The following is a 27,168-nucleotide window of genomic DNA, read 5'->3' on the forward strand; positions in this document are numbered from 1 at the left end:
ATAACTTTGGTTAATGCATATAAACAAACAGGAACTACAAATGAACAGTTGTATTTTCATAAATGATAACAAATAAAACCTTATAGTAAAGTGTTACAAATTAAATTAAATTAAATTACTTCAAAAAAGGATGTATTTGTTAAGATTATTTAACTAAACATTACATAAACTATCAATGAACAATGCTTTTACGCCAAATTAAATTAAATTAAATTAAATTAATGACAATAGGTGGCATTTCAAACATTTATACTTAATTCAATTCTACTTAATTGGTATATAAAAGGCATTCTCAATTCAAATCTGAACGTCACACAATCCTGGTTCCTGCATTATTTTTGACATTTCTCTGAGTGTAAATAGAAGGTGAGGCTTACCTCTCAGACAGAACCTCCAACAGCTCTTTCCGGTGCTGAACTCTTAACGTGTTGCTTTTGTATTTCGGGCTCTCTGCCAGTCCATTCAAACTCAGAACCTTGGCAACACAGACACATGTTAAGTGACAGAACTGTGTTAGGAAATGATAAGCCTTTTCTATCTGTCAAAACAAATGTATACAGCTGTAAAATATGGCTGTGATTGAAATGTACAAATAAAGCATGGCTAGATTTATTAACATGTGTCTTTTTAAGCACACAATTAATGATTTTTGCTTACTTTGCACACTTTCATAAATTGCTGGTCATTTCCCGCTGCCACAACAAGATATCCATCTTTGGTCTTGAAACCCTGCAAACACAGTGATTTAACATAAAGTACATATACAGAACACACTGAAAGCTAAATTATGTAAGTAATAAAGAAAAAAACACACACACACCGACTGCTATAAACAGAAACAGAATGACAATATTAGAAACTTTGAGCAATTAAATGTATAGCCCTGCAAAAGACAAAAATAATTCATGTAAACCTGCCTCTTCTATCCTTTTAAGGAAACCTTAGAGAAGTCTTGTTTGTGTTTCTAAATTACCCTACATGACAGGAGTTTGCATCAGATCCTCAAGGTGAGTCTGAATTTACAGTATGCACATGGGCTTTTTAAAGGAAATCTTTCAAAAACAGTTGAGGCCCACAAAGTCCCACAATTAACCTGTCCCACAAACCTTCAGGTCAGATTTTGTGGATATCGGCCGCCAATAAATACATTTAGACATCCATTCCACTGAAAACAGCTTCAGGCTCACTGACTTCTTGTAATAGTTCCACATTCACATGAAAGCAGCCAAACCAAGACTCAGCAACATCTTCACATTGTCTCCCACAACTTTCACAGGAGATCTGTTCTCGATTGGGTTCATCAGTCACAGAGGTAAGATAAACAATAATCCACAACAAAACGGCACAAAACAACAAAACTGCTGAGAAGCAGAGAACTATCAGGGACCAAAACCAAACGGCACCTCTGGGACGATCTTCCAAAGCCAGTGAAGCCACATTCAATGGGAATCAAAATGCAACGTATGTCAAACAAAATAATTCCTCTCAAAAATCATTTCCTTTTTCTCATCAGCATCCTGTAAAATAAAATACCTTGACCAGAGCACTCAGACTAGGGACGGGTCACGACTTGTTGTCCTTCCACCAACTAGTTCAACTGCTTTCAAACTGAAGTCTGCAATCCCCCAAGGCGGTGCAAAAGGGGGCAAGGAGGTTGATGGAAAATTTCCAACTTTCCAACACAGGAAATCAAAATGTTGCTTTTGAAAGTTCATGTACGCTGACATCAACCCTATTCAGCTGGATTACTGTCAAGCAACATCCCCTTTCAGACATTTTTGCATCAACTAAAAAGGATTGTCGTTCCTACAATTTGGTGACATTCAAGTTCCCAGTACAAGTATAGGTATGGTAAATATATTGTTTAATTTCACCCCAATATAAATTTATTAGGCTTGGTAAAAAGAACATCTTTGACAAAAATACTAAGTGCTAAATCATCAGATTTACTGTAAACAGTATATATATATATATCTCAGTACTTCCAAGAATAGTTTATATTGGAGAAGCGATACACAATTTTTTTTTTTATTGAAATTAAAATGTTTGTCTTTAGGTTAACATAGGGATGCAAGATCAAGCGACCCGACAGCTTGATTTAGAAAATATGTAGTTTTGCATATCCCTACATCAGATAGACACAAAGTTCAACTAACGTTACCTCCTCAGATGCAATTCACCAGCTTCCATTGGACCATCTGCAAGAGTAAATGAAGACATCGCTATTCGTCTATTGGCCACAGCTGCACACCTTAGAAGAAAGCGTGCATTCATCACACTAGCCTCTCTTAGCACAAGGGCTTTTGCTCTATGTATGTTTATTCTGATGCCACCCCTGGCAGTACAGTAGGTTAAATGAGAAACAAAGTGCACAGACAACAGTTAATGAGACAGTGTTTTGACACAATGAAGCCCATCAGATTCAATTATTTCAAATGAATAAATCAAGAACAGGCCACGAGGTCACATGCCTGGGGAAACAGCAGGAAGGCACACACACATACTGTACACACACAAACACACTTCATCTCAAAGCGGCTCCTTATAACTTGTCTAACCCTCATGCCATCCCAGATATGTATGACTTACTTTCTTCTGCAGAACACAAATTACAATTTATAGAAGAATATTTCAGTTCTGTAGGTCCATACAATGCAAGTGAATGGTGACCAAACTTTTGACTCTCAAAAAAATCACATAGGTCAGCATAAAAGTAACTCATTTGACTCCAGTGGTTAAATCCATGTCTTCAGAAGTCATATGATAGGTGTGGGTGAGAGATTTTTGCTAGAAATTATCCTCCCTGTCCAGAAGGGTGCATATGCATGAAGAATGTGAATCACCAAAAATACAAGAAGAATAATGTGAAAGTTAAAGTGGAGATTGACTGAGCAGGGAAGAGAATTTAAAACTTCCACTTCCAATAATAAAAGTTTTTACTGTAGTTTCCACTTATGATATCCTGCATTAGACAGTGGTTTCATGAAAGGAGGCTTAAAATATAATATCATCCTATTTTAAAGCTCAAGATCTGTCCTGGTTGCAAGTTGTTTGTTTCATCGAATGTACATCTAACAAACTTAATTATCAGCTGAAGACAGATTTTACTATTTTACTACACCTGATACAGATAGCAATGAGCTTTCTGCGTAATATTATACTGTAAACATTTATCATTATGTGAGATGAGAACATTCAGAGCCACAGCAGGTGATTAAACAATATTGAGGGTTCATTTTAAATGATCATATGAAACAGCAGCGTAGCTAGACCCTGGCTGATAGGGCTGAAGTCACGAAACTTTTGTTAATAGCCCTGAATGTTTTTTTGTGATAAAAAACAACAACAACAACAACAAAATAGTAAGGCTTAATGTTCATTACATCAGGATAAAAAAGCAAAAAGGCAGTTGTTTCAAATGCAATAATTGACAGTTCACACTTTGACTTTTATCGCTGTTTGTGCTCAAGTTCATCAGACGAATCAGTACAAACGCCTCGTGTGGGAACTTTCTATTTTCTCTCATGGGGGTACAGCTTTTCTGTACCAGAGGCATTAAGGTTTTATTATGTAAGCCTTACTTCTAAATATATTTACATTTATGCATTTGGCAGATGCTTTTATCCAAAGCGACTTACAGTGCACTTATTACAGGGACAATCCCCCTAGAGCAACCTGGAGTTAAGTGCCTTCCTCAAGGACACAATGGTGGTGGCTGTGGGGATTGAACCAACAAACTTTTGCTTACCAGATCAGTGCTTTAGTCCACTATGCCACCACCACTCCATCTTATAAGGCTTATAAATATATAATCTATAAGCCTCATTTCTAATCTTCATTTGTTTTTAACAACATACACACACCAAGTAGATTTTAATGCATGCGCCGGTCAACTTGTTCGGTTATTCGGGTTTAGCCGGGAGTCGGTATGCAGGAATAAAGAATGTTTATTGCAATGGAATTTCCTCAAATGCAACTCAAAATAGCAGCACAGTGAGCTATAAGCCTAAATAGCACAATACTTAGGTCTTAAAATGATAAAATCTCACATTAAAGTCAAACAAAAACGACTGCCTGTATATGCGTTCTACCCGTGCTGGTTCACATTTCCATGTCATGTGCGAGGAGATAAACTGCTGCGTTTAAATAGCCTCTTTGGGGTGCCTTGATTTTTAAATGGTTTAAAATCAAATGACATTGAACTTGCCTAATTATTGTACTTAAGTCTGCACACCAGAGCAAAAGGGGAAATAACACTCTCTTACCGCTTATTCAGCGTTGAAACTTTGCTTTGTTAAAAACAACCTGGAATCATGAAACTGAAACGCAGGTGTTTCGAGATGCATTTATACAATTAAAGTTATTTTTTAACTTTACTGGGTGATCCCACAATGGCGTTTTATTGCCACGTTAAATAAAATGCAAAAAAATATGATTTCGATACTAAAGTCGTAATATTTTGCTAATAAAGTAAACATTACGAGAATAAAGTTGTAGCATTAAGAGTTTAAATTCGTAATAGTTTGAGAATAAAGTCGTAGCATTATGATATTAAATTTCATATGAGAATAAAGTCAAAATTATTACAGATCATAAAATGAATGATTTCAATGTATGATTAAAAAAATAAAGTACATTACTGGAACGCCAGGTTTAGTAGATGATGACAACATTTTCATTTTTGGATGAACTATTTATTTAACTGTATCAGCTTAATATTCAGCATAATGATCACAACATCTGATGATTTGTTGCCATTTAAATGTTGACATCATGAAATAAGAAAATGATCAGTGATTCACGACAGAACAGAATGTTGGTCCTGCTCCTCCCATGCTTTTCCAAAGATATTCACACATAGTAAAGGACAATTAGCAAACCCCTAAATGAGCCCCAATCTGAAAGTAACCTAATCAGTCAACATTTATTTTCAGTTTGATTATGTGCTGGCAAAGACCTGTTGCCTTCCGGTGACTGAGGAAATGGAGACATGAATAAAGTTCTCACGGAAGACAAAGCGCTAAAGGCTTTTTTGTTTATTCATTACCAAATGACCTATGAGACTAGACAAGACATCCCAGCCAAGTGTTGCAAGCAGACCAGATGCCATAATGATAAGATCTTTGATAGAGCAGCAAAAATGAATCATTGTGTCAACAGTGCAAGTTGGGTTCCCAAAAAAAAAAACACACAAAAAAAAAAAAAAAAAAGAAAACACATTCATTTTCTCCAAAGAGAAATTGATTTGTAGCGATAACCTATAAACATTTTTAAACTAAACCTAAGAAAGACATCCAATGACCTCTGAGGTTGTTAAGTGATGATATATGCTTCTGTAGAAATCACAAGTAAGTGTGATTTAATTATTATATTTTTTTAATCATGTTTAATAACCAAATTCCTGGGGGATGTAATTTCTGGAAAATGACATCACAGAGTTTAACTGCATTTGGCTTCATTGGCTGATGTATGAATGGTACTAGCAAAATGGAAAAAAGACAAAGTCTTTGCATGTGTGAATAGCACATGTAGTACATTGTAAAGGTAATCCAACGATTTTCTTGTAATTTACCTGGTTACATGTGTGAAAGGGACCAAATAGAGCTTTGGGAAATTTACAAAATTTACAAAACAGCAATAAATAAATAAATAATTATATATAAAAATGTATAATAAATACATCTGGAAAAAGTATAAATCATTTTCAGCCACATGTATTATCACTGAGGGAAAGAGGGTTTCTTTTATTAAGTCATTCTTGAACTCAGTAATTGTTTTAGGCTTGGCTGCACCCCACATCCATGTTGTTTTCCTAGGGTTTTTCTCAAGTACATTCTCATTCATACCAGCCAAACTATCCAACTAACACATGAAGATATAGCTTATCTTGCAGCTCACACAACAGCATATTAAGCAGATAAAACGATAACACAAGTTCAATCTTAATTCTAAACACCTATTATGTTGGTTTACAGTATGTTCCCTCTTACCAACTGAAATTCAAGTCACTGCTGTACAAACACTGCATCATGCTTTATGTATTTTTAAAAATGCATTATCCACATTTTTTGATCTACTTATTGGCATGGCAATTTTTTTAATTTAAGTTTGGAAGGCTTCCAGTATTGGCCACTAAGTAATTAGTTCTGAAAAAATCTCTAGCATAATTTATAATTTATAATTTATGTGCAAATACACTGTAACTCATTATGTATTGCTATCAAGCTTGGGAAGACTCCGTAGCCCCATTTACTTGCACCTGAATAATCCGTTTATAAACCAACTGATAGCTCAATCGGATTGAAAAGCCTTCATGTAAACACAAAAATGCTCCGACTGAGCTGGATCCGAATGAAATTTCCATGCAATTGAAGGGGGTTGTGTAGATCTAAAATAATCAGTTTAAAAGAAAAATATTAGCCATGTGAACGTTTGAATCCGACTACTTTCTCAATCGTATTCTAAAATACCTTGCGCTTATGAGAGTGAGTGGTGCGTATGTATGTTTACACATGATAATTGTCACGGGAACCTAATTTATACAAAGCAATGACCAAAACTCATTATTAAGGCTATGCAGGTTCACACTGAATATTCTGCAGGGCACATACAGGTGCATCTCAATAAATTAGAATGTCGTGGAAAAGTTCATTTATTTCAGTAATTCAACTCAAATTGTGAAACTCGTGTATTAAATAAATTCAATGCACACAGACTGAAGTAGTTTAAGTCTTTGATTCTTTTAATTGTGATGATTTTGGCTCACATTTAACAAAAACCCACCAATTCACTATCACAAAAAATTAGAATATGGTGACATGCCAATCAGCTAATCAACTCAAAACACCTGCAAAGGTTTCCTGAGCCTTCAAAATGGTCTCTCAGTTTGGTTCACTAGGCTACACAATCATGGGGATGACTGCTGATCTGACAGTTGTCCAGAAGACAATCATTGACACCCTTCACAAGGAGGGTAAGCCACAAACATTCATTGCCAAAGAAGCTGGCTGTTCACAGAGTGCTGTATCCAAGCATGTTAACAGAAAGTTGAGTGGAAGGAAAAAGTGTGGAAGAAAAAGATGCACAACCAACTGAGAGAACAGCAATCTTATGATTGTCAAGCAAAATCGATTCAAGAATTTGGGTGAACTTCACAAGGAATGGACTGAGGCTGGGGTCAAGGCATCAAGAGCCACCACACACAGACGTGTCAAGGAATTTGGCTACAGTTGTCGTATTCCTCTGGTTAAGCCACTCCTGAACCACAGACAATGTCAGAGGCGTCTTACCTGGGCTAAGGAGAAGAAGAACTGGACTGTTGCCCAGTGGTCCAAAGTCCTCTTTTCAGATGAGAGCAAGTTTTGTATTTCATTTGGAAACCAAGGTCCTAGAGTCTGGAGGAAGGGTGGAGAAGATCATAGCCCAAGTTGCTTGAAGTCCAGCGTTAAGTTTCCACAGTCTGTGATGATTTGGGGTGCAATGTCATCTGCTGGTGTTGGTCCATTGTGTTTTTTGAAAACCAAAGTCACTGCACCCGTTTACCAAGAAATTTTGGAGCACTTCATGCTTCCTTCTGCTGACCAGCTTTTTAAAGATGCTGATTTCATTTTCCAGCAGGATTTGGCACCTGCCCACACTGCCAAAAGCACCAAAAGTTGGTTAAATGACCATGGTGTTGGTGTGCTTGACTGGCCAGCAAACTCATCAGACCTGAACCCCATAGAGAATCTATGGGGTATTGTCAAGAGGAAAATGAGAAACAAGAGACCAAAAAATGCAGATGAGCTGAAGGCCACTGTCAAAGAAACCTGGGCTTCCATACCACCTCAGCAGTGCCACAAACTGTTCACCTCCATGCCACGCCAAATTGAGGCAGTAATTAAAGCAAAAGGAGCCCCTACCAAGTATTGAGTACATATACAGTAAATGAACATACTTTCCAGAAGGCCAACAATTCACTAAAAATGTTTTTTTTATTGGTCTTATGATGTATTCTAATTTGTTTTTGTTAAATGTGAGCCAAAATCATCACAATTAAAAGAACCAAAGACTTAAACTACTTCAGTCTGTGTGCATTGAATTTATTTAATACACGAGTTTCACAATTTGAGTTGAATTACTGAAATAAATGAACTTTTCCACGACATTCTAATTTATTGAGATGCACCTGTATTTTCTCTCATGACATCATATAAAGCAAAAAAGAACGTTGTGCCATTCTTAATAGGGACTTTAAGCAGTAGGTGCGGTTACGGCGTGTATGCGACTTCACTTACTTCCTGACATCGTAACCATCATTTCTAAAACATTTCTTCTTTGCCATAGTGACAGTCGATTGTACATGACAGATTAGGAAAGTAAATATTAGAATACGTTTTACAAGTGATGATACAAAGTGAACACATTAAATAGCCTAAACATCCTCCTCAAAACATATGTTGAATTACACAGTTCGGCTGTGAATAAAAAAAACTCAAAAATATCGACAGCTTATTAATAAAGATATCTAGGTTTTAGACATAGGCTATTTATATTGCAAAACAGTAAAATTCTTCTAATCACAGTTATTTAACACTGCAAGCATTTCTTCTCTTGCTGTTTTAAATAGCCTACCTTTTTTTTCTTGAATGAGTAAATGCCCTGTTCTGCCGTCATTAATGCTTAGTGAGTTTTGCGTAGCCTCCCATCCACAGCTGTTGCTTAAAGTCCCTATTATTTTGTTTCCATTCCACATCTGTAAACTCCTTTAAAGGGGGCCATGAAATGGAGAATCAAATTTTCCTTGATATTTAGACATAAGCGGTAACTGTATTATAAAAACATACTGTAAATTTCCGAACTCAAAACATCCTCCCCAGTCTAAAAAGAGCATTTATAGTTGCCACCCTGCTAAAAATGTTTTGAACTCTGTCTGTTTGTGACGTCATAAAAAATTGCTCATTTATATTTACACGTCCCACAACATGCATCATCGCACCCTTGGCCCCACCCACTGGCATGCGGGTCAAGAGAGCAGGCCTTGTGTGGCTAACTATTCCTAACATAACACCTAAGGGGATGCATCTGGACTGTTTTTAATTATTCTGTATATAAACAAGAGATACACAGACTCTTTGACCGCTGTCATGTATCTCACCGCTTTTAAAAGACGCGGTGTCAAGTTACAACACTGAAATGAGAAGCAATTATCTTTCTTTCAGCTTCTGCCTCTGTCATGGACATGATCTTTCTCCCATCTGCGCTAATTTTAATTGTTGATGTATGTAAACATAGGATGTCTTTGACGATGGACGTCTTTGACAGTTTCATGTGTTTCCATCGATGTGCACCTCAGTGCGCCTACAGTATGTGTGTATGTCATTTCACCCTTTCTTTGAACTATGATGAGATTTTTTTTTCTTTCAGCTCATATCAATGTGGATTGTTTGTGAACAGTCATAATACGATTCAAGCTTTGCAAAGGAACTGTTATTGAAGGATAAGGCAGTTAAAAACACTTCATAAGTAAAAACATAAGTAAAGCATTTAATTCACGAATATTTCAAATGTCATGGCTGTTTAATTTTTTTATGGTGCTGAGTGTTAACAGTTGTGCTTGAGATGAACAGTTTAATATTTTCAGACGCAATGTGTTGGATGTGTTATGTGTAAACCCTGCAGTTTTGTTTTATAATGTCGAGGTTCATTCTCTTCCGATTGAGTTTGCTGAATTTGAGGGGCTGCATGATGTTAGCCAATCATAACAGTGAGCGTTTATGTTGAAGTTTTAGGAGGCGCTTAGGCCAAAACAGTGCATTTCAGATAGAGGGACAAAAACAGGGTGGAAAATGATCATATATTACTAAATTGTTTTGGTGCATATTTTTTTTTAATAACATTATCATTGGACCTCAGGGAAGATAATATATATATATATATATATATATATATATATATATATATATATATATATATACTTAAATTAGAGGAGGAATGGGTATGAGGCAAATATGGTTAAGTCAGACAGGGTATTAGATGCTGCTTCTAATTATTCCTTTGCTGAGCAAAGTAAGTAACATAAAAAGAAAGCTTTTCTGGCATATTTTTTAGATATCTCAACAAAGCAAAAATGCCAATTACAGACTTTGGTGCCATTCTCCCTTTCTCAGCCTTTCTCCACTTCTTCAGAATGCAACGACTGACACTCTTTGCATGAGCAGAAGTTTTGTTCAGAATACATGTAATGTACATGTAAATGAATATTTGTATCTGACTGCAATGTTTAGGGGACATAAACAGTACATTCAAAATCTGCATTTGGATTGAAAATTAGTGCATGTAAACATAGCTAGTGTTGGATTTGTGGTTGGGGTAACGCAATTTGGAATTAAAGGTTTAGTGGTTTTATGTACAGCTAAGTGTGGCATGTGAAAGCATGAAGCACTTTGTTTGGTCTGCCTTTTATTTTACAGCTCAGAAAAGTCTGAATGAAACCACTACAGTGAGTTTTCTGGCAGGCGCCCATCCACTAAGTGTCCCTCAGCTAGACCAACGCAACACAGCCCCACTGTGGCTGAGATACAGTGTGCTCTGAATCAATATCTGATCTGTGTTTGATCAGTGAGGAAATGGCACATATTTCTTTGATCATTCCCAGTAAACAAAACCAGAGGACAACACACTGCCAAATACACATTGTTACATTGACCTACTTTGACTTGAAAAGAGCCAACAGTTTCCATTTGCTGAGTAAACAAGTATTTTAAATTACAACTATATCCATGTTTTAGTTGTAATTTAATCCAGTAATACCAATTTTGCAAATGAGTTCCTCAATCTCTCCTGTTCTCACAGGACGCATTTTTGCATTCCATGTGCGCTATTTTTAATTGTTGTTCTATGCACATGCGTCAGATGTACGCTTTTGAGGCTTCTCACTGGTTTTCAGCCATATAAACACCATGATTTTGGGATGCTGTGTCAAGTTAAAAGTAGTTCAGTCATGACAACGCTCTGAAAGATTTAGCATGTTAATGTGGGTTATGTTGGTCTTAGCGGACTAGAACTGCTACACTGCTTCTGTTGCTGAGCAAGTATGGAGACTTGCTACTGCTCGAACATACACAGATATACATTGAGTTAAGCATGTGGACATGCTGCTGCACAATTAGAAAGAAATAAGACATGCTGCATCAAGCATGTATGACATGTTGCTGGACATAAATACAATCCCCATGTAGCAGATCTAGACCTGTGGGGCTAGGGAGATGGAGGGTTTCAGAGAAAAATCTTGCAACAAGCTTCAGTGAAACCGGCTTACTTGCAAACTGTACAAATTTAAATGTTAGTCAAAGAGAGAGTATGCAAGTTGATTGGATAACAATGTGCTGCTGCTAGCAAGTACGGAGACTTACTACTGCTAGACATAAGCATGTGGACATGCCGCTGCTGCAAAATTAGAAAAACAAAAGACATGCTGCATCAAGATTGTATGGCATGCTGCTACACAATTAGAATCCCCAAACAAAGCAGGGAAGCTGCAAAAACACATAAGACAAAATACTACCCCCCAAAAAGTAGATCTACCGACAAGACTTGAGTACTGCTGCTGCTCCAAAGAGCCATATGCACTGAATGTGTGCTAGCTAGATGTGTCTTGGCCTGTGGCTGAATGGCATAGCCTAATGCTAAAGAACTAAACCTATGTGTGTGCCTAGGCCAGCATGGCCAAAAGGCTTAAACTGCTAGTGACCAGACTCATAATGTACAGTATATCTGGACGAGGAAGGCCCAGAGCTTATTTAACAAGTGACTTTGCCTAGCTATGTGTGGATGTATTTAAACGAATGACCTAAGATAGCGATGTGTGCAAATGCCTGATTTAATGCATTAAATCAGCTGCGCTAATAATTTAATAACTGGCTGACTATACATTATCCCTTGCTTTGTTTTAATTGTAACCTATACAAAAGCTCAATTGTTGTTTAATGTTTGTGCTGTACCAAAAATACGGGAAGTCCTTTGTTAGAGTCACTGAAAGTTCTAGGAATTTATGAACTCTGACACCTCAAGAGGTCCCCGCAAGCCTGCCTTAACAGCCCCCGTGATAAACAGTATAAGGGAAGTGAAACAGGAGGGAGACCTGGTTAACCAGCATGCGGCTTCTTATTCTTTGGACTCAGACCATCTGTACAGAACACAAAACCCATCCTAACCATAACCCAAACCTCAGCTCGCTCTTTACCCCAGACAGGGAGCAGGGACATAACCATGGGTGAATACATGTAGAGCTGTCAGCTCACGAGTTATTGTCCTAAGTTTTCCAGAAAATATAAATAAATAAAATAAAAAGACTGTCCCCTGTGTCTAAATATGTGTTCTTACCTTCTTTATAGTATGCAAAAATCTGTTCGTCAAATAAGTACAATGTCCAAATATGCAGTATTCGTAAAACAAAAGGTGAACAATATTTAGATGACCAATTGCATCTCCTGATATTCCAACAGTATAACACAGGAAATAGACGTTGCTTTTGAAAGCTCATTTACCCTATAAAGAACCCCATTCAGCCATAATACTGACAAGCACCATCCCCCATAAGGCATTTTTGCATCAATGAATGCGTAAACATTTCCCTGTAGCGCTACTAATCTCCGAGACATGTGCCCATTAATTCAACAACGCTTTCAACTTCAGCCACTGGGAGCAGTGATTCAAATTTTGGTAAGCACAGACAGATTTCATGAGAAGGACTTTTGACCTTCTATCACTCAATTAACAAGATCAGTCTGTTCTCACTGTACACCATAAAAGCAGCTCACGAACAAAATGGAACAACAGATCACTGCTCTAATTATCCAGCAATGGCTAAATGAAAGAGAGACTAAACTATTTTTTAATTAAAATAAGTAATGTAGTTTTGAAGTATTTTCGGAGGTGTGATGCAACAAAGAAACAATATGCACACTTTAACAGTAGCTGGGTTGCCAGCCACGTGAATTTTGGGATATCGCAAAAAAATGCTGGATGGAAAAATCAAGATGTTATAAAATCTCCAAAATGTGCATAAAAAATAAATAAATAATACATTTAAAAAACGTACACTACCTGGCCATTAAAAAGTCGCTGTTTGGATTTAAATAAGCAGATACTTAAGAGCCTATGATTGGATCATTATTGCAGTGATTAATATGTTTCAGCTGGCAAAAATTCGTTTAACCCTAACTGTTGCAGTGTGTTGCTTCTCATTTCTTAAACAACCATGTCGGAAGACGTATCCAGTGGTCGTGGAAAAGATGTTACTGTGTTTCAGAAGGGACAAATTATTGCCCTGCATCAAGCAAAGAAAACAACTAAGGAGATTGCTGAAATCACTGGAATTGGGTTAAGAACTGTCCAATGCATTATTAAAACCTGGAAGGATAGTGGTGAACCGTCAGCTTCAGGGAAGAAATGTGGTCGGAAAAAATTCCTGAATGTTCGTGATCAGAGATCACTAAAACACTTGAAGTCACGGCTATGTTTAATAGTGAAAGTAAGAGCGTTTCCACATGCACAATGTGACGAGAACTTACAGGATTGGGACTAAACAGCTGTGTGGCCACAAGAAAGCCACTTGTTAGTGTGGCTAATTGGAAAAAACAACTTCAAATTGCTAGGGAGCATAAAGATTGGACTGTGGAGCAATGGAAAAAGGTCATGTGGTCTGATGAGTCCAGATTTACCATATCCCAAAGTGATGGGCACATCATGGTAAGAAGGGAAGTGCATAAAGCGATGCACCTGTCATGCATAGTGCCTACTGTAAAAGCCTCTGGGGGCAGTGTTATGATCTGGGTTTGCTTCAACTGGTCAGGTCTAGGCTCAGCAATGTTATGCTGCAATAAAATGAAGTCAGCTGACTACCTGAATGTACTGAATGACCAGGTTATCCCATCAATGGATTTTTTCTTCCCTGATGGCACAGGCATATTCCAGGACACCAATGCCAAGATTTATCAGCCTCAAATTGTGAGAGTGGTTCAGAGAGCATGAGGAATAATTTTCACACATGAATTGGCCACCACAGAGTCCTGACCTTAACCCCATTGAAAGTCTTTAAGAAGACTTTACGGACTGGTTGGACTCCCCCATCATCAACACAAGATCTCGGCCAAAAATATATGCAACTCTGGATGGAAATAAATGTGACATTGCATAAGGTTGTCGAAACAGTGCCACGATGAATGTGCGGCATACAGTATATGCTCCCTTGAGGTGATTACATTTTTTATTCGATACAAAGACATGTGCATAAATTACAGTGCATCCGGAAAGTATTCACAGTGCTTCACTTTTTCCACATTTTGTTATGTTACAGCCTTATTCCAAAATGGATTAAATTCAATATTTTCCTCAAAATCCTACAAACAATACCCCATAATGACAACATGAAAGAAGTTTGTTTGAAATCTTTGCAAATGTATTAAAAATAAAAAACAAAAAAAATCACATGTACATAAGTATTCACAGCCTTTGCCATGACACTCAAAATTGAGCTCAGGTGCTTCCACTGATCATCCTTGAGATGTTTCTGCAACTTGATTGGAGTCCACCTGTGGTAAATTCAGTTGATTGGACATGATTTGGAAAGGCACACACCTGTCTATATAAGGTCCCACAGTTAACAGTGCATATCAGAGCACAAACCAAGCCATGAAGTCCAAGGAATCGTCTGTAGACCTCCGAGACAGGATTGTATTGAGGCACATATCTGGGGAAGGGTACAGAAAAATTTCTGCAGCATTGAAGGTCCCAGTGAGCACAGTGGCCTCCATCATCTGTAAATGGAAGAAGCTTGGAAGCACCAGGACTCTTCCTAGAGCTGGCCGCCTGGCCAAACTGAGCAATCGGGGGAGAAGGGCCTTAGTCAGGGAGGTGACCAAGAACCCGATGGTCACTCTGGCAGAGCTCCAGCATTTCTCTGTGGAGAGAGGAGAACCTTCCAGAAGAACAACCATCTCTGCAGCACTCCACCAATCAGGCCTGCATGGTGGAGTGGCCAGACGGAAGCCACTCCTCAGTAAAAGGCACATGACAGCCTGCCTGGAGTTTGCCAAAAAGCACCTGAAGAACTCTCAGACCATGAGAAACAAAGACTGAACTCTTTGGCCTGAATGGTATGCGTCATGTCTGGAGGAAACCAGGCTCCGCTCATCACCTGGCCAATACCATCCCTACAGTGAAGCATTGTGGTGGCAGCATCATGCTGTGGGGATGTTTTTCAGCGGCAGGAACTGGGATACTAGTCAGGATCGAGGGAAAGATGAATGCAGCAATGTACAGAGACATCCTTGATGAAAACCTGCTCCAGAGCGCTCTGGACCTCAGACTGGGACGAAGGTTCATCTTCCAACAGGACAACGACCCTAAGCACACAGCCAAGATAACAAAGGAGTGGCTCCGGCACAACTCTGTGAATGTCCTTGAGTGGCCCAGCCAGAGCCCAGACTTGAACCCGATTGAACATCTCTAGAGAGATCTGAAAATGGCTGTGTACTGACGCTCCCCATCCAACCTGATGGAGCTTGAGAGGTCCTGCAAAGAAGAATGGGAGAAACTGCCCAAAAATAGGTGTGCCAAGCTTATAGCATCATACTCAAAAAGACTTAAGGCTGTAATTGGTGCCAAAGGTGCTTCAACAAAGTACTTAGCAAAGGCTGTGAATACTTATGTACATGTGATTTTTTTCGTTTTTTATTTTTAATAAATTTGCAAAGATTTCAAACAAACTTCTTTCACGTTGTCATCATGGGGTATTGTTTGTAGAATTTTGAGGAAAATAATGAATTTAATCCATTTTGGAATAAGGCTGTAACATAACAAAATGTGGAAAAAGTGAAGCGCTGTGAATACTTTCCAGATGCACTATGGTATAAACACATTTACCAAATATATTCATATAAAATGCATATAGCAACTTAAATGTGCATCAAAAAAGTCATGTAACTCTGCCTCAGCTGGCCATGTAAATACATAATTCGCTCAGAGAATATCATCAATATCATTGCATAGCATCTCAAATGTTGCTTTGGTTATTCTGAAATGCCAAACACAAAACCTTTACAAAAAATGTAATTCCCCCTACTTAATTGAATTATAGAAAGTTTTTACAGATATTTGAATGTCTTTCATTCAAAATAAATTAGTTTCTTTGAGCCACCATAATTTAGTTGGATTTGGTCAAATTAATGTACTACATACAGCAGTTTTAATTAAACTTCATTAGGTTCAACAAACTCGTATTTTCTAATGTTAGTCCAACTTTATTTATTTTATTAATAATTAGTATATGCCAGGTGAATGTGTGAAACTGTTGCACTGTTAATTTAATAGCAACTGCTTATAAAGCTAAGCAGCACTCAAATCATGTATAACTTGAAAGTGAAAATCCATCCTCATGCTAAGCACAAGCGCCAGCCTTCACCACGATAGTAACCCCCAAAACTCCAACCTAACAGCCTATGACGAGGAGGAGGGCGTGGCGCTGAATGAGCTGATCAGCGGGAGAGCAAGAAAAGGGGAAGCGAGGGGTGCCGGTTCGAGAGAGAGAGAGACGCATGCAGCCGTGCTGCACATTTGCTTATGTTGGTTTTAAGTTTACCATTAAATTTGTTTAATTTTCTGCCGGTTCCCACCTCCTCCTTGCCTGTCCTTTATGCGTTACAGTGGTGCCGAAACCCGGGAGGGAGGAGGGATGTGCTGTCACGGAGTCCTCGCCGCTGCTATCTGTCAGAGGAGGAGCTAGCTGGCGTCTGCCAGAGGGCGGAGGAGCGGTTGAGGACCAGGCGACAGCACGTCCGGGAGCCGGCAAGCAAGTTCTTCTCTCTCTCTCGGTGTGTCTCCGCTCACCCATTCCCTCTCCCCACACCACCCCTCGTCTCTCCCCCCAGGTTCACAGGAGGCAGGGTGGGCCACCGGCTGACAGAGCGGCCGGAAGGGCAGCGTCAGACTGGTGGCGCCCCGGCCTGAATCGGGCGGGGGAGGAGTGTGATGAGGAGGAGGGCGTGGCTGGGCCATAATGGAGCACGGCCGGTGCTGAATCAGCTGATCAGTGGGAGAGCAAGATAAGGGGTGGCTGGGGGTGCTGGTTCGAGAGAGACACATGCAGCCACACTGCACGTTTGTTTATGTTGGTTTTAAGTTAAACTTTAAACTTTATGTTTACTGTTCAGCCACCTCCTCCTTGCCCATCCTTTATGTGTTACACAGACACTCTTTTTAAATACCAATATAACAGAACATTAAGAATGAACAAATCCCCTAATCTCACCGTTTAAAATAACACTTAATTTCAACCCTTGTTCTCCCTATCGAGTCCCATGCAAAGCATGCTGTGAAATGGAAATCCCCTGCCCAGTTTCATCAATGCTACATTAACACCACAAAAAAGTATTCATGTAGTCCAAACTCAAATGGATTAAGAAAACTTCCATTTTACAAATTTAAATGTACAGAATGCTGTCACGGTCCTGTCACTTTGTCAGGTTGGGTTTTTGTCTGACGGGACTGTGACATCATTGCCTCATGTTCTGTCTTGTGTTTTGTGTCCTGTCTTTGTGTTGAGCGCACGAGTCCGGGTGTGAGCAACCGCCGTGCGCTCTTCGGTAATGTCACGGTCCTGTCACTCTGTCAGGTTGGGGTTTTGTCTGACGGGACCGTGACATCATCCCATGTCTTGTGTTTCGTGTACGTTCTTTGTGTGAGCACACGGGTCCGGTTGTGAGTTACCACTGTGTGCTATTTGGTCGGTCTTGTTTCATGTCCGGAGCATGGTGTCTGGATCCTGACTTCCTGTATGGTTCAGTTTCGGTCTGTGTCGGGATCTGGACACTCATGCTCCATGTTCTGTTTGTTTTGTTCTAACTATGTTGATGTTTTCTACCTCATGTGTTTCAGGTGCCGCTGGCATGCGTAATCAGAGTTTCCATGGGAACCATGATTGTTTCCATGGGAACGCTGATCATGCCTACTTTCAGCTGGCGAGCGGCACCTGTCCCTTGTTTGTTCCTGCTTATTTTAATCCCTTCGTATCTCGTGTCCTTTGCTGGATTGTTGAATGTGTTTAGTGTTGAAGTGTGTTTGGTGTGAAGTAACTTACCTCACTCTCTCTGCCTAGTTGGTCCTGTCTCGTGTATCTGTTTGTTGCCTGTCTCTGCCCAAGTGTCACGTGTGTGGTTACCTTCCAGTTTGCTGTTCCTCTGTTCTTGGGTCTCTGTCTCGCTCTAAGACAGAACAATCCGGCTGTGATGGATCCAGCGGAGGAATCTACTCTTCGCTCCACCCTGTCTCAGCAGGGAGTTTGACTGGGACGTCAGCAGGATCAAATCTCCACTAATAACTGGGCTCTGGAGATGATTGCATCACAGCTCGCTGAGCTCACCTCTGTCATATAACAACTCCGCCAGTCTCCCAATGCTGGCCTCACCCAGAAAGCTCCCTCACTGGCTCCAGTGATTCCCCACATTTCTGGATGCTCCAAGCCCTGTCCCAACCCTCCAGCTCCATTTTCATGTGAGGCGGATTCTTGTTACACCTTCCATGCACAATGTTCCTCATACTTCACGTTGCAGCCCTCTGCTTTCCCGTCAGAGTCAATGAAGGTGGCATACGTCATCACGCTCCTCACTGCAAGGGCTGCTGTTTTCGGAACTGCCATGTAGGACAATGGACTTCCCTGTTGCATGTCATTCCTAGCATTCGCAATGGAGCTCAGCCGAGTGTTCGATCTGGCCCTGCTGCAGTGTGGATCAGCCAGTCACGCTGTTTCTGCATTGGTGGATTCCGGAGACGAAGGCAGCTTCACGGATATCGACATGGCGTCCAAGTGGCAAGTTCCGATGGTCCAGTTTGACGAACTGGTCACCGCCCAGAGGAGGAGGAGGAGGAGCCCAGCGCCTGCTTCCCTGCCGCTATCAGCGTCCTTGGCCATGAAGGCTGTTCCCCTGCCAATGCCAGTGTCCACGGCCATGGAGGCCATCTCCCTGCCGCTGTCAGCGGCCATGGAGATTGTTCCCCTTTCCCTGCTAGCACTCATGGCCACGGAGGTCGTTCCCTGCCGCTGCCGGATACTCATGCTCCATGTTCTGTTTGTTTTGTTTTAACTGTGTTGACATTTTATCCCTCATGTGTTTCAGGTGTTGCTGGCACACGGAATCAGCATTTCCATGGGAGCCCTGATTGTTTCCATGGGAACGCTGATCATGCCAACTTTCAGCTGGCGAGCGGTACCTGTCCATTGTTTGTTCCAACTTATTTTAATCCCTTTGTGTGTCGTGTCCTTTGCTGAATTGTTGAATGTGTTTAGTGTTGAAGTGTGTTTGATGTGAAGTAACTTACCTCATTCTCTCTGCCTAGTTGGTCCGATCTTGTATATCTGTTTGGATGCCCGTCTCTGCCCACGTGTTGGGTGTGTGGTTGCCTTCCAGTTTGCTGTGCGCGTGTTCTCTGTGCTCACGAATCGGAGGATTCCTCGTCTCTTTCCGCATGTCGGGAGTGTGTTTGTCATCCAGTTTGCTGTGTGTCAGCAGCGCTTCAGCAGAGGTTTCCTCGCGGCTCTGCTCCTCGCCGTCACGGTGGGTGCGGTCGCCTGCGGGAGCGCTCTTCATGGAGGATTCCTCATAACTCTGCTGAAATTTTTATTTGAAATGTAAATAAATTATTTGAACTGTTCCTCTGCTCTTGGGTCTCTGTCTCGCTCTGTGACAGAATGCAATGAAATCAAGTTGTGATAAAATATTTAAGAACTGTGTTGATTTAGTTCAATTGAATTAAGTAAACTGAACAAGCAGCAAAAATAATTTTTTATCAAAACGATTGTCTACTATGACCTCCTTGAACTGTCTGACACACTTTCACTCCCAGACATTAGTTATCTGCCACTGAACACTAGCAAACATGAAGTTCGTCAGAGCATTTTGTCTGCACATTCTAAACCCCAAGTAAGCATCTCTTTGGCTGAAATGGATTCAATAGTGGACAGTGGTACCACGTGTTACAAATTAGTTTTCTTAATTTAAAATTATTATGTAATCTCAACACAAACACTTTGTGTAGAAATAACCTAGATGAATTGGTAAACCCAACAAAATTTGATTTTGTCAATTTAACTCAAATAAATATTTTATTCCTCTGTGTACTAACAAGTAAAAGTGAATGTTAGCATGCTAAATACATGTTTGTTGGAAGCACTACATCGTTAGCTCAAACTCCACTCTTCACCATAATGGAAACCCCAAAAACTCAAACATAACAGAAACTCTTCTAAATCACAACATAACAATTAAACAGTAAGAAGTATCCCACTATATATTCATCTTGCACAAAGACACATAAAATAACACATAATTTTAACATTTACTCTGCCTATCGAGTCCCATGCAAAGCATCATGGGAAATGGAAATCACCTTCCCAGTTTCATCAATGCTACATTAACACCATGGATTGAGTAAACTTCCATTTGACAAATTTAAATGGATAGAATGCAATGAAACCAAGTTGTGTTCTAGGATGTTCTAGGATTGTGTTGCTTTAGTTTTTTGAGAAGTTAACAGGTATATAGATATCTTGGAAGAGAATTTCAACATTTGTTATTTTTAATTTAAAGAGGAAAAGGGTTAATTTAGGACTTTTTCAGGCTATTTTTGTCTTCTGGGTTTAAAATGAACATCGAGTCAACATCACAGGATGTGATGTGCAAGGTTTAGCTTTCCAATGAATTTCAGCGCCTCTACGTCATGGGTGTTCTCGATATTATTCATGAGAAGGCGTGGCTTTACCGAGTGCATGTGACCAGCGCTTCAAACTCTCAAGCGCCACAGTCAGTTGAGAGAGTTGATAGTACTGTGAATTTAAGAAAGAAAGAAATTGAGAAAGCATTTCTATTTCTATTTTAAGCCAATTTCCCCAGAAGTAGCGATTTTGTTCTTTAAAAACATGATGGAAACGCTGCTTTAATCACAAATTGTTTGTGCAATATTCCGATTTTGCGTATAAATTATATTCGTAACTTGGATGAATGGTTAAAGAAACATTTTAGTTTTGTAAATAAATTCATACATTCTTATGGTTTGTGTCAAAAATTTCAAGCAGTTAAGCATAAGCCTGTAGATCAAAAGGTTTTTAAAAATCACAAGAAAAATAAATTCTCATCAACAGTCAATATTCCAAACTTTTGACTGGTAGTGTATTTGAAGCGAATCTAAAGCAAGAACAGCTGCCTTTTAAAAATAAATCATCAGGGAGATAAACACGTTTTATATAAAGGTCTTTTTGGATGAAGTTCATTGGGTTTACTGCACCAAATCATCAGATCATAAAGCCGATGATCCATCTCAACAAGAATCCAAAATGTATGATAAATGCAAATGCTGAAATGTTTTCCTGAGGTTTTGACTAATGGCAAAACAGATCACCCTCAGAGAACAGCAGTTTAATATGAAACCAGGAGCTAATCTGAGACTTGTGCTGTCACGCCAATTAACTCTACAGCTCAGCACTGACATATTGAGGGAATTGCATGTGTAATTCTACTGTAACCGTGTCAAACACATTCAGCTTAGAGGGCTTTGCTTTTTTATGGAAATAATGAAGTCCAGGTAACACAAAGCAGTCAGGGAAACCAGCACACACACACACAAACAAACACACACACACACACACACACACACACACACACACACACACATTTCCTAGTAAATGGGGGAATACCATAGACTTTTAGTTTTTTATTAGTATGCCTGTCAATCGATTAAAAAAATCAAATTAATTACATAATCTGCAGATTAATCAATCAAGTTAATTGAATGCATTGCATATAGTAGTATTAATATTAGCTGAGAAAAGCCCCAAATTGAAGATGATTCAAAGACATTACATTATTGTGGCAGTCAAAGATGAAAATGAAATTACAAAAATATGCTTTATAAATTTGTTTTATTTCCATACTATTGAACTTAAGCCTATTGCTTGCCAACAGTCCACAACAATTCATTTTGCAATCAAGTTTGTCAATCAAGAAGACTTAGGGGCTGTTCACAAAGAATGTGTTCATGTATAATGTCTGTGCTATGTTGGTGTTTGTACATGCAGATGGACGTCTTTGAATGTTGCATCGTGTCTCACTGTTTTTTTTTTTTTTTTTTAAGTGGCTCATGCCATTTTTATAATACTGTGTCAAGTTAAAACGAGACCTTTGTATTTTGTTCCAATCAAAATTACACTAAATTAAAAAATTAAATTGATAGCCCTATATATATATATATATATATATATATATATATATATATATATATATATATATATATATATATATATATATAAAACTAGGGCTGTCAATTTAATTCTTATCCTAATACTAATTTAAAATATTTTGCATTTTTTTTTCAATAAAACAAAAAATAAAAAAAACTTGAAGAATAATTTTTCCAAATTGAGGATGTTCAAAGGTAGTTTTATTAGATTTAGCTGACTTTTGGGATTCCCCTCTAAACTAACTATAGCCAAGTAACTAAACATAACAAAACCAATAGCCAAGTAACAACATTTTTTTTTTCTTTTTCCCTTTTTGTAGTACAGACACTGAAGTTATCCGTTTACCACTCACTAATCATGATGAAGGATTTGAAAAGGATTTGGTTTGCCTCAGAAATGGTGAGATCAAATGTCATCTCTTAAAAACAAAGTAAAACCATAAAATGTTTATTAATATCTCTATATTATACTAAAATGTAATCCAGTAACTCTTTGCACTGAATGCAGTCTGTGAAATAAGCAGATTTGAATGCACTGACTTTATTCTGTATGTGCGCATTAACCGCAGAGTATTGCCTAGAGGTTAAGCGAGTTGAAGAGTCAAGTTAGGAAAAGAGAGCAGCACACAGGTCATTGAGGCCTTATATTACAGATGTGCCTAGACAGAAACAAATCTGCACTTAATAATGCACGTTTATGCCTGATAGAGCACTTGAGGTACTAATGAGAGTTGGCATGTAGCCTAGACACTGAAGTACAAGGTCTGTTGGGGTGAAACTCAATATCTTGATTCAAATAAAAGCCTAACCAAAAAAACAAAAAAAAATTAATACAAAAAATAAATAAAAACAATAATAATAATATTATATATATATATATATATATATATATATGATAGATAGATAGATAGATAGATAGATATAGATAGATAGATAGATAAAATAATGTGCTGATTAATAATCAATATTTTATGACATGCCTAGAACATTCTTTTCCAATCAGAATTTAGAGTTTCGAGTTTTTTTTTTTGTTTTTTTTTTTACTAAAGCGTTACATGACGTGAAGCTTTTGGTTTGGTCCAAGTTCCAAAACATAACAAAACTAAAAATAATCATTTGAGATGAAGTATGATGTATTTAGCTTACTGGATTATCCAAAAATAGGCATTATTATGTGGTTCTTATATATATTATTTTTATTTTTATTTGCATAATTTCCAGCAAAAAAAAAATGATTTTTGCAATGCATAAATATACCTTGATATAAAATTACTCTTACAGTGATACAATATTTTCATCCTACTGCCCACCCTTACTAGCAACATTCTAAAAACCTTATAAATACATTGATTTTGCTATGTTTATGCCTCTCATCCAAAATGGATTGCACTTTCTTCCATACTTGAAAACGATGACCTTAGGTAACAGAAAACTGAGTTTTCAAACAAAAATGTATTAGTGTAGACATGGCCTCATAATACTTATATAACTGAATATCAATGCCTGGACAATCACCAACAAGCATCATGGCAACAAGTTTTGCATGAGCAAGCACCACTTATATTCCTAAAATTGGGATTTTTACGCTGTGCTTATAATGTTCAGATGCATCAGTAGAGTTATTCCTTGACATTCACCCAATGCAGTAAATCCGTCTTTGCTTGAAAACATACAGAGGCCTTGTTACACAATGTTACCAGCTTTATAGTGTGCTCTGAGCAACCGACGGGCCAAACATTCAGTACTTCAACACAAATATGGGAGCGATTAGGAGTTCCTTCAAAACCGACAAGGTAATTAAAACAAGACAGACCCTGGTTCACCGTAAATCTTGCATTTCAACACACACCTTCACCACTCTCCCTTGCTTCTTTACTCCCACCATTCTGGAACTTTAAAGGATGGTTAACCCAAACACTAAAATTCTGTTTTCTGTTCTGTTCATTTACTCACCCTCATGTTGTTCCAAACCCATATGACTTTCTTATTTTAATGAAACAAAAAAGGAAGAATGTTAGGAAAAACATTTTGCCTAACATCTCCTTTTGTGCTCTACGGAAGAAAAAACATACGAGTTTGGAACAACATGAGGGTGATTAAATGACATAATTTTTGGGTGAACTATTTTTTTAAGAATGAAATGTCACCGTCCTCTCCAGTTTCAATTTTGGACCGTGTTGCAGCAGACCCAGCGCAGCCGGTGAGACATAACAAAAAATTTGATGTTACATGTCAAACAGCAAGGCCAACCGTTCACCAGTAGAATGAAAGTTTCCTTGGTGAGTGGTAGTTCATGTGGCTGCCCACTGGAGCCTTAAGGACATTCTTAGAAAAGACTTGGATCTCAGTGTCCTGCTGCGGACAAAACTGCACCCCAGCCATTCAGAATGCTGTGTTCCTCTGGTCACCCCTCATCAATAAAAGTGAGGAAAATCAAACGAAAGACATTGTACGTCATACTGTGCACATCTGCTGACCAGAGCTGCAAACAAATGCAGAAGCTGTCTACAGTCTTCCTACTGTTTCATACGTGCTATATGAAGCGATACCAGTGCCCGCTGGGTGGGTGATGGCATGGAAACTGGGTTCACTGTTTATCTTGAGAGAGCTGGCAGAATTCAAATGTTTGGAAATAAACAGACTTAAATTAATAGTTTACCAAAAAGAACAAATTCTGTTATTATTTATTCACCCTCATGAACTTTCTTTTCTCCGTAAACACAAAAGGTGAATGTTTTTAAGAAGGGTTGGGCTACTTTATGAGCTACTTTATTGTGCTTTTTTTGTCATTTTGGAGCTTGACAGACCCAGTCAACGTTCTACTTTATTGTGTATTTTTTTTTTTTTTTTTTTTTTTTTTTTACTTGACAGAAATTAATTTGCATTATATGATGAGGCTTCTAAAGGCACAGTCACATTTACCTTCGCACGGCGAAATTCCGCGGGCGAAAAAGGTGAGGACGGACGTTGAGCATGTGTGAAACCAGCAAAAAAAGAATTGCCAAGCAGCCTCTTTTTAGTGCTGCACTTAATACTCTGTGAGAGTGAAGTTAAAAAGAAACTCTCTGCTAAAATTATAAAAAATGTTATTGTGAATATTCAGTGTGGCTGTAAATGAAGCACCGCCCACACAGAGGTCACTGCCAAACCAAACAACTTCCTATTGGTCAACGCGGCAAACCACCGGAAGTTCATAATGAATATCGAACAGATTCACATTGTGATGACTGTATTTCACCTGCAGAATTTCATCGTGCGAAGGTAAAAGTGACCATGCCTTAATAGGGATAGTTCACCCAAAAATGAAAATTCTCTCATCTTTTACTCACCCTCATGCCATCCCAGATGTGCATGACTTTTCTTCTGATGAACACAGATCTTTAGAAGAATATTTCTTCTCTGCAGGTCCTCACAATGCAATTGAATGGGCACCAAATTTCTGAAGCTCTAAAAAGCATATAAAGACAGCATAAAAGTAATCAATATAACTCCAGTGGTTAAATCCATGTCTTCAGAAGCAATATGATAGGTGTGGGTGAAAAACAGATCCAATATTTAAATCCTTTTTTACTATAAATTCTCATCCCTCACCAGTAGGTGGCAAAATGCACAAAGAATGTGAATCACCAAAAAAAAGCATGTGAAAGTGAAAGTGGGGATTGATCATACAAATGGACTTAAATATTGATCTGTTTCTCACCAACACCTATCATATCGCTTCAGAAGACATGGATTTAACCACTGGATTACATTTATGCTGCCTTTATGTGCTTTTTAGATTTGGAATTTTGGCATTCACTTGCATTGTATGGACCAACAGAGCTGAAATATTGTTGTAAAAATCTTTGTTTGTGTTCAGCAGAAAAAAGTAAGTCATACACATCTGGGATGGCATGAGAGTGAGTAAAAGATCATTTTAATTTTTGGGACAACTATCCCTAGATAATGTTCTGAACAACCAATTTTTGTTCTTCAAAATCATGGTCACTTTAGATTTTTTTTATTGCTCCCAGTGACAAGCAAACTTCAAGATTGCGGTAATATACCAGACAAGTAGTCTGTTTCCCTCTAAGCATAAAAATAAAAATAAAAAATGGTTACGTCTGCCAGAATGGAAACAAATAATTCCAGAGATGCAGCCACTCGACTAAAATTAAAATATCACAAATAACATTTCAAAATCCACCCAATGAATAACAGAAACAAAGTTTGCATGCAGTGGGCAAATGAATGTTTGTTTGCACTGGTCAGTCCTTCCTAAAACTTTGTTACTCACTGTAGAAAATGCTCAGTAGTAACTAATAAGATATGACTAGAAAACAGGCAATTTAGTGAAAACATTTGTACATATTTCATTGTTATGACACCTGGTAATAACTGTTGGAGATTTTTTTAAATTCTTTTTAGGAATGGGCCCCTGTTGAAAAGATCAGCATTGTTTGCAACAAGCACATTTTGTTGTTTTTTTGGAAGCAGGTCCCCAGCATGGGATGTTGATGTGCTTCGTACGAAGACATTTGAAAGAATACTCATACAGTTGGTTAGGTGACTTTGATGGTGCTATCATGGTGTTTGTTTTGTCCTTGTTGGAGCTTGACAGCTGGTCACTATAAACTGTCCATGTATGGAAAAAAGCTGCATGAAAATTCTTCAAAAATTTTCCTTTTGTATTTGATAGAAAAAACAAAGGCATACGGGTTTGGAACAACATAAGTGTAAGTAAATAATAACAGAATTTTAATTTTTGGGTGAATTATTCCTTTAACTAGCTTAACCAGCAAGACGTTAATTAGTGTAACCAGTTGAACAGCACGGCTATGCTCGTCCACCAGCTAAACCAACATCAAATCAGCACTAACCAGTGCTTTCCAATCTGAACCGGCATGAAGACATACTGTA

At 38.4% G+C, this 27,168-nt stretch overlaps 1 protein-coding gene across 6 annotated transcripts in view; it reads right to left on the reverse strand.

Annotated features, from left to right (window-relative positions):
* The window catches only part of sugct (succinyl-CoA:glutarate-CoA transferase), a 162,814-nt gene that overhangs the window by 111,389 nt on the left and 24,257 nt on the right, over positions 1 to 27,168 (reverse strand). For all 6 annotated transcript variants that reach the window (XM_051682672.1, XM_051682670.1, XM_051682673.1 and 3 more), the window contains 2 exons: positions 658 to 729; positions 378 to 475 (listed from right to left, as the gene is read on the reverse strand). In XM_051682672.1, the coding sequence (XP_051538632.1) occupies positions 378 to 475; positions 658 to 729 (170 nt within the window). The remainder of the gene's footprint in view (positions 1 to 377; positions 476 to 657; positions 730 to 27,168) is intronic.

Source organism: Myxocyprinus asiaticus, chromosome 41 (genome assembly GCF_019703515.2).
Source record: "Myxocyprinus asiaticus isolate MX2 ecotype Aquarium Trade chromosome 41, UBuf_Myxa_2, whole genome shotgun sequence".
NCBI lineage: Eukaryota > Metazoa > Chordata > Actinopteri > Cypriniformes > Catostomidae > Myxocyprinus > Myxocyprinus asiaticus.